Source organism: Penaeus monodon, unplaced genomic scaffold (genome assembly GCF_015228065.2).
Source record: "Penaeus monodon isolate SGIC_2016 unplaced genomic scaffold, NSTDA_Pmon_1 PmonScaffold_373, whole genome shotgun sequence".
In the NCBI taxonomy this organism is placed as follows: domain Eukaryota; kingdom Metazoa; phylum Arthropoda; class Malacostraca; order Decapoda; family Penaeidae; genus Penaeus; species Penaeus monodon.
In genome coordinates this window covers 66,320-75,748 of record NW_023658483.1, presented here as the reverse complement: position 1 = coordinate 75,748, position 9,429 = coordinate 66,320, and the positions used below count along the sequence as shown (strand labels likewise).

Sequence of the window (9,429 nt, the reverse complement as noted above, 5' to 3'; positions counted from 1 at the left end):
GTTTGAGACGCACAGTCCCAACTGCACTGGTCTTCCTGGCCTGCAGGTAATGGAAGAGAGTCGGGTAGGTGTACCAGTTGTCGGTGTATAACTGGTACCCCTTGTCGAACAGATCTGCCTTCTCCAGCAGGTCAGTGACGGCCTTCATGCTGGATGGAAATACGCCGCGGTCCTGCCCCATGTAGATCTTGAAGGCCGCCGTATACCCTGCCTCTGGACCGTCGGACGAGCAAAGCTTGTAGACCTTCAGCCCTCTCCGAGCCCTCTTGCTCGGATTGTACTGGAGGGCGTGTGACGCCCCTTGAAGGCCCACAAGCTCTCGTCGACGGTCACGTTCTTGTTCGGGACGAAGGCGGATCGATACGTCGATTCCAAGACGTCTAACACAGGGCGCAGCTTCCAAAGCCTGTCCTCCGCGGGATGCTCCCCTTCGTTGTCAGCGAAGTGGAGCGCGGAGGTCAGGGCATCGTAGCGGTCCCTGGTCATCGTCTTGGCGAACACCGACGAGGACATCAACGGGTCCGTCGACCACCATTCCCTCTGGTCCCTCTTCGACTGAAGGCCCATCAGGAATCGTAAGCCGACATAGGAGCGGACTTCCCGCACCGTTGTGTCCTCCCACCCCTTCATATGGGATGAAGGGTGCGCGGGTTCTGTCGAACATACCTGTGGTTTGAAGAAAAAGACATTGTAAAATCAGGGGGGTTTTCAAAAAAGACATGTAGAAAATTACGATTTTCAAGTCAGAATATACAGAGATATTGTTTTTACTTACCGATTCGTCTCGTCCACGATGGTCTGAAACAACTCCTCTGGGAACACACTGGTGAACACTTCTAATGGGGTCGACGAGTCTTCAAGGGGTGCTTTCACACCCGGTGTCCCCTCGAAGCAGTGATGCCTGACGAAATTCTGCCTCATCGACCAACAAAAGAGGGAGTTCCCGGAGCATTACGCTCCCAATGTCGTCTGACGTATTCTGCGAGGGCTCGTCGGAGTCCAAAGAGGTATCCACCAGCGGGACATAGTCAAAATCTTCATCTGAGTCGTCGTCCACACCCGACTCTTCGGTATCGAACTCGGATCCCTCCCAATCCGAGTCGTCACCGTCAAATCGAGTGGAGATTTCAACTTCTGTAAAAAAAATACAAAGGTAAACGTGAGTTCTCTGTGGAAATAGTCTTGGTATGGGAGAACAAAGTCAATGTTCCAACGACACGTTTTTTTACAAGTCAAAAAGGAAAACTTACCAGAGAGATCGCTAGTCCTAGGCAATTTCAGAGGAGGTGTATATCCTCTTCGTCTGTAGAATACAGGTATAGAAAAGGATCTGGGGCATTCCGCAAGCGTTGGATTCCCGACGTCGATGGCTGGGGGTCATCAACGTCGCTGAAAAGAGAGGTCCCGAACAGCAGGGGAAATCCTTGCTTGCGGCCGCGGCGTACAGAAAGTTGTCTTGACATTTTGCAAGGTCAGCTTCTTCCATCCAGTGATTATCTTCCCCTTTGGGTCGCCTTTTATTGCGATTTTTCAGAGGCATTAGCCAATCAGATTCGCCATGTCGGGTCACGTGAGTCACGTGAGGTATTCGGGAACGTGGTAAACTATGGCTGAACTACTCTACTGGCAATCATTGTCCCCCAAAAGATCTAGAAAAACACGTAAAACACGCACATGCAGAAACGTACACACGTACACACACGCACATGCAGAAACGTACACACGTACACACACGCACATGCTCTCTCTCTCTCTCTCTCCCCTCTCTCTCTCCTCTCTCTCTCTCTCTCTCTCTCTCTCTCACTCACACACACCACACACACACACACACACACACATGCTCTCTCTCTCTCTCTCTCTCTCTCTCTCACACACACACACACACACACACACACACACACACACACACCCGCCTCTCTCTCTCTCTCTCTCTCACACACACACACCACACACACACACACACGCACATGCTCTGTCTCTCTCTCTTCGCTCTCATTCTCACACAGACACAAAGTACAGTAAGGACGTGCGTCATGGTAGAAAACTTGCTGAGTGACTGTTTAGGTTTCAGAGAGAAAAAATAAAGAAATTACTAATAACATTTCAAAAACCGGGATTCCTCGGTGACCGTCCTCTCCCCGTCACCGTACGAGTCCCTTACACACTTTTACACACGCTCACACATTTATCCCCTTTCACAATACGGACACACAACTTACTTCTCCCCTTTTCAAATACTTACTGCAATGACCGTCCTCTCCCGTCACTGTACGAACAAATTGCACGTGTGTAGGCGTCCCCGTCGGGAAAGGTATGTATTACGATTAGCACGCTAGTAGACGTACCGTCGGGACGGGTCCCGTAACCTCACGCGTATAGGCGGGAGCGGGACCGCTTATGCGAAAAACACGTCGAACAAGCACAAACACGACAAATACGACAAATAAACACGTATATCGACTAAACATATACATATATTTGTATAATCATATTCAAGCATATTAACTTTTATATTCATACAAAGTAGCTCAAACACATTCATATATACAAGGATACAAATTGCACGTGTATAGGCGTCCCCGTCGGGACGGGTATTACGACTATCACGCCAATAGGCGTGCCCGGCGTATCGCGTCCGGCAACGTCACGCGTATAGGCGTGACCCGGCCCCAACCGCTTTTAAGGAGATAATACAGCTCTGCACTGAAGTGTTACAGGTGAGTGATCAAACCTATAGATAATGAGCGTGACACGATCATATGATAGCTATGTATTGTGTGTGACCAGTTGTCGTGACGACCCCCCGTCCAACCATATGCCTTTGTGCTACGTCAATCCAGACATTATTATGACTCAAGATCTATACACAACCACACGATCCGTAAGAGGCGGATAACACAACAATTAACAGGCTGTAAAGGTCTGTGTAAATGTTAAATGCACGATAACCAATGTATTCATACTTTGCACCTTTACATACTGCATGGAAACTAACAGGTTAATTACACAAATAGACTGAAATGACGCTGGTCTGATTCTAGTTAGAGAGAACCTAATAGTGGTGTTACAAAGGTATCCCTACACCAGGTCAAAGGACGGCGGTTTCCCCCCTCAAATTCACATGCCTGAACACTAATTATATCCTAAACAACTAGCGGTCAACCACCTGTGCCGAGTGTTGACTCAGTTATGTTTTGCTAATTTAACTCAAGGGACAATGCGGGTATATCCTAAAAAATGTTTCCTGCCGCATTTCTCGATTGTTTACAATCTACACAATTGCAAACTTAGTGAAAATATATAATTTTGTTTTCCACGTTAAGAGACCCACTGCTAGAATAAATTTCTATATACAATAGAGTGGGATGTTCGAGCCTGTGGTAACTGACTCGACAAATGGAGTTGTTACAGGCGGAGTGATCACCCATCGACTAACCAAATAACAAATTAACGGCGCGCAAGGGAAAGAACCCAACCATCAGGACGGAGTAGGACTGCAGGCCATGGTAATGACCAAAGTCAAGGGGTGCCCACGCAGAACAGCGTGATCCTTCCTTCACCGCTTCATACTAGCCCTGTACGACACATTCGCAACACGCCTCCATACCCATTACAAAACCAATAATAGTACGAAAAAGAAAGCAAAACAACAAATCACCAGTCACAAGTACCTGCTAAGGAGGGATAATACTAGTCGCTGCACTGAAGTGTTACAGGTGAGTTGATCACACCTATAGCTAATGAGCGTGACACGATCAATATGATAGCCGAGTCAGTTGTCGCATTGCATGACCGCGCACGCTCCCAATCATCACACTCCACAAACTCCACCCCCTCCACCCATAGGCCTTTGTGCACTCAAATAAGCTGTTTAATAATGGACTCTCAAGCTTAACACCACAAACACACGTCCTAGCGATGTATATATCCATAATAACAGGAGCTTAGAAGTTTCTGTGTAAATGTAAATTGCGATGAACCAAGCTAATCTCGATCAGACTTTGCTACCTTCATACTTATAAAACGTTAAAAGGTAAGTTTACCTAATAAGAATTGAAAGGACGCTGTTTTATTCTATTTGGAGAGCATTAATAGGGTTTTCAAGGCTATCGTTACACCAGGGGCACACAATAAACAGCTAGAAAAAGAAGCAAACAGAAACCGTCAAAAAGTCCTGTGCATACAGGAGATAGTAAATACAGCGACATTCACTGAAGTGTACAGGTGAGTGACACACGCTATAGTTAACGAGCATGACACACGACAACTATGTGTAGTGCCCGATGCGCTGATGGTGTTATCTACTGCATCGAACCCGCTACTTACACGGTACCACACTTGCGATGAATTGCTAATCCCCATCCTCTCAGACCCGCCTCACACCGCAAGTGAATTGCATGGTATAGGTTCGAGACAGGTTTATGTACGATGAAATACAGGATGTTAACGTTGGACCACTGAACTGAACAGAGATGTGATCCACACTCTACTAACGAATGAAACTAGTCAGTAAATCACAAGTAACAAACTAAACCCTCGAAGGCGAGCGGGACCCTAACGGATTGATGTGTAAGATTGTGACCGCCTGTCTCATCTTTCAATATGTTATACTAGTCGTTCTTACATCCCAAAGGACATCTTCATAATAAATATTGTATTGAGTTCATTGAAAAGGATACATGAAAAATTCTTTGTACTGTATTATGATTCTCAAGCTTAAACCAACCACATGTCATAAGAGACGATAACACAAATAAAAAGGCGTACAATTTTCTGTATAAATGTAAATGGATAACCAATATTTCATTTGTTTGCACATTCATACTTATAAACTAAAGGTTAATCTACAGAATAGATTGAAAAGACGCTGGTTTTATTCCATTTAGAGAGCCACACTATATAGGGGTTTTCAGGGTATCTGTGCAGGGCAAATGTGGGTTTCCCCTTCATATTTTTTAACGCTCTGAACACCTGATTATCATTACCAACTAGCGGTTTCACCACCTGTCCCCAAGTGTGACAATAAGTTATATTTTGCTAATTAACCTTCATAAGGGACAATGCAGTATTTTTCCTAAATGGCCTTGACATTGTGTCATTCGCGATGTTTTACGCAATCTTACACAATGCAACTTAGGAAATCAGGATTAGTTTTTCCCTTCGAAGGCCCACATATGTATAAAAATACTATAATACAGAGAGGGCGTATCCTTCCATAAGGACGGTTCGTCTAAATACAAATACCACGCCTTCGTTTATGATGATAATCAGAAAAAGACGAATCAAACACAGAAGGTGGGAACTAGCGTTTTCAGCAAATGTACGACTGCCCCACTCATCGTAAATTGTTTGATTATACTATTACCTGCGGCTATGCAGGAAGGAGCATGTCAAGCTTCTGATAGAGTAGCTTCTAATATATTGCAGTACCAGACACGTACATCTTGATATAGTCAAGTATGTACCGCTGGTGGCTTACATACGTTTTAATCAAATTATTCCAAAATAGACAAAATTAGGCTCTAGACTATGTTATCGAAGTTATTATAATACTATTTTGTGTATAAAAGTTACCGAACTGTATTACCTTGCTATATTAAGGTTGGAAAGTAAGGAAAATACCTAAAAACCTGCTTGACATGCTTTGCTCTCAGAAATATGTTGACAAGTGAGTTAATTAAAATAACTGCTGGCCGCGCCTATGCCAAAGAGGCCAGTACTATCGGCACGCGATGTGCCAGTTGGGTCTAATGTTAAATACTGAAATATCTAGGAAGATACTATCAGGAAGATAAAATCTCATTAAAGTAAACACATAAATTAAATACTAAATAACTATTAATGGAAAATCAAAACATAAATATTGTGCTGAAAGGAAGCATGAAGCAGTATAAAATTATATTTTGTAACAAAATATTAGTTTCTTTCTGGTGGAAAACTTGTTTTGTCTCTCTCATGTTATAGAAAAGCGTTTTTATAATTGCTGGTGTACACTTTGGACACACAGCACAGGAACGAAATTAGCCTAAGGATAGGCGATTTTTCACAGCGATCCAGATATGTGTTTTATGAGAAACCCAACGAGTACATAACCCTTTGTTGATATATGCAATATTGCCTGAAGCGTGTCCAATACTCTATTGCACGAGACATTATTTTAATTTCTCTCAATTCTGATGTACTTGTAATTCTTCACAACAGCTAAAATACCTTATTGCATACGCTCACACCAACCCCCTCCTATACGCGTTGGTTAAACACTATTCAGAGTACGATATATTAATGTGTGTGTAATACTGACACCTGCCGTTGACGACACGAGTGAAATTAACCCGCCCACTTACGCAGCATCACTTCGCACGCTAGACATCCTCCTACACACTCGCCGACGAGCGCACCGTCCCAGTAAACGCGCACGCGAGAGAGGCGGCGGACCCACGGGGTTTTGCGACAGATATGCGTCATGGTTTTGCATCGGAGACAGCGATGGTTTTGCGTCGGAGGTGCGCCGGAGAACAGTTTTGCAGCCGGGGGAGATCGGTTGAGAAAGTATCAATGAAAGTATCAATGAACTCCCATGAATTGTCTTTTTGTTTTTTCACGGGAACTATGCTGCATTGTACTGGGACATATTATCAACTACACTCGGTAATATATGCCCGGACGAATCGGATGGCAAAGTGATGACATACGGTGGTTTTTAATTCTGTTGTTATGGTTACGCAGAGAGAGATTTAGGGTATAATGTATTTTCCAGACAGCTCAGTCTTTTATCATATTAAATAACGTATATTATTACGTCTTTAGATGTTATATATATTACTTGTAAATTGTGTGCAGCAAGGACTATATTTGGGATTAATTTATGGAATACCTGCCAGTTGTAACAAAAGGAAATTTGGAGAATTTCCAGGTATCCATATACTATGGACACGATACGTTTCGTGTAGTAAGTATTCTGTACAAACCTCACTGAACCTGTATTGATCATGCAAAGTAGGCAAGCGCTGCTATTGTGCTTGTTTTCACTAGGTCTCCACACACCCACACACCCCATGGACCTACATGACCACAAGACCCAACCGACCGCTGCACCATCGCGGGTCGGCTCCTGCCGTCCCGCGTCGGCGCGTGCACACAAATGCACCGTAGCCGCCGCGTGCGGCGTTGCACACTAGCCCCGAGACAGTGCCATGAGTAGCGTTGAGCAGAAGGAAGTCGGTGCTAACGGCCTAGTACTTATGTCACGCACTACGAAATCTCTTAAATTATAGTAGCTATCATATCGTACCGGTATACTCGATAGTGTATCTTTTCTATATATATATACTATGATAGCTATCGTCAATCTTACCTTACTATATATACCACTATCACATAAATCATAATTCGGAGAGAGGAATCGGTAAGAGAGAGAGAGACGTACGTTAGCACGAAAAGAGAGATAGGAGAAGGAGAGACATAGAGAAAGAGAGAAAAAGAGAGGATAATGAATACGATAGATAGTAGAGAGTGAGAGGGAAGAGAACAGAGTGAGAGTGATAGAGGAGTGAGAGTAGGAGAGAGTGAGTGAGTGAGAGAGTGAGAGAGAGAGAAGAAAAGAGAATGTAGATAGATAGATAGAAGTAGAGGTGTAGTAGAGTGAGGGAGTGAGAGAGAGAGAGAGAGGAGAGAAGAAAGAGGAAGGGAGTGGTAGAATGAGAGTGAGAGAGAGAGGAGAAGAGAAGAAAAGAAAGGAGAAAAGAGGAGAGAGAGAGAGAGAGAGAGAGAGAGAGAGAGAGTGAGATACAGAGTAAGAGTGACAGAGTGCGAGTGGTAGAGTGAGAGAAAGAGAGAGGGAGAGGTATGAGAGAGAAGGGAATGAGAGATAGAAAGAGTGGGAGACAGAGTGAGAGATTGAGAGAGAGATTGAGAGCCAGAAGAGAGAAGACATTGAAAGGATGTGAGAGTAGAAAGAGTGAGAGACGGAGGTTAAAGAGTGAGGAGAAAGGAGGGGAAGGGAGGTAAGACGAGCAAAAGAGAAACGAAAGATGATAGATAGATAAAGGATTGATAAAGAATGACAGAAATGGGGGTAAAGGCGAAATATGCTGATTTCTGACAAGGAGAATGCATGACGAGTGATGTATGGTGATGAAGATGAAACAGATGATGAAAAGTAATGGTAAAGGAAGGTAAGGATGAGGAAAGGCATAATGACGATTAAGATGATGAATGGCGATAATCACAATAATTAATGACACATATTGCCTAACTAGAATAATTAGATTGATATTAGTTATTGCATATTAGCATACGCAATGATAATGTAGGAAAATGATAATATTGATAATAAAAAACTTTTAGACTATAAACAATACTGATACATGAGATCATGATGGATGATAGATGATACTACAGCGGAGTAACAATAATAATCTATGCGAAATTACCACAAAAACAAAATGGACATGCTATTCCGGGGATGTGTTTCGTCAACTTGCTTTCACACCACCGTTACAGACTTTATTTTTTCTTTTATGGTATCATTAATCACCTGAAATGACAAGACATCGCCAGATTATGACAAACGAGCTTCCCGGAAGATAGAAGTAACTAATGTCGACGGTCCTGAGGCATGCAGATGATCTCTGAAGTGTGTTTAGAGGAGATAGATGACAGCTTGACTTGCATTTTCTTGCTGCATTGCTTTCTCATTATGATTATCGTTGCTGCCTCCATTATTATTGCCTTTCATCATCAATTATCATTATCATCATTATTATCTAATCATCATCAAAATACTCACAATCATAGCACACTATATCACATCATATCTATTATCATCATTTATCATTATATTCATTATTATCGTCATCACCATCAGAGAGAGAGAGAGAGAAACAGAGAGAGAGAGTTAGAGAGAGAGAGAGAGAGAGAGAGAGAGAGGTTAGGAGTTAATATAAGAGAGGAGAGAGAGAAAAGTGGAAGAAAAGAGGGTAGAGGAAAAGATGGAGCCTGGGATGGAAGAGGGAAAAAGAGAGAGACAGATCAGAGAGAGAGAAGAGAGAGAGAGAGAGAGAGAGAAATCGCAACAGACAAGGCAGCAACGTTGCCCCGAGTTGCAGAGCGAGCGGGCGCAGTCGGCCGGGGCGCAGACAGCTGTATGGCGGAGAGAAAGCACTGCTGATGGCAGGAGGCAGAAATTATCTACCGCGCGATTATTTTCATATCCTGAGCAGAGATTATAAGCCTTTTTTGACGAAAGCTTTTCCTAGAATGGTGATGATGCTGCTATGTAAGTGACAATGGTGATGATCGAGGGTGTGTAAGTGTACAATGTTGATGATGATGATGACTTAATGGTGATGATGATGAATAGGTGATAGTGATGATTATGATGGTGATGATGATCAGTGTGTAGGCGAAAATGATGATGATCATGATGAT

At 43.3% G+C, this 9,429-nt stretch overlaps 1 protein-coding gene across 1 annotated transcript; it reads right to left on the bottom strand.

The window, feature by feature from the left end:
* Positions 1-246: 246 nt before the first annotated feature.
* On the bottom strand, positions 247-630 carry LOC119570746 (piggyBac transposable element-derived protein 4-like). Its single transcript, XM_037918370.1, has one exon. The coding sequence runs from the start codon at positions 628-630 to the stop codon at positions 247-249; it is 384 nt and encodes a 127-aa protein (XP_037774298.1).
* Positions 631-9,429: the final 8,799 nt, after the last annotated feature.

Coding starts and splice junctions, on each gene's coding strand:
- LOC119570746 (XM_037918370.1), bottom strand. CDS start 630: ATGAAGGGGTGGGAGGACACAACGGTGCGGGAAGTCCGCTCCTATGTC.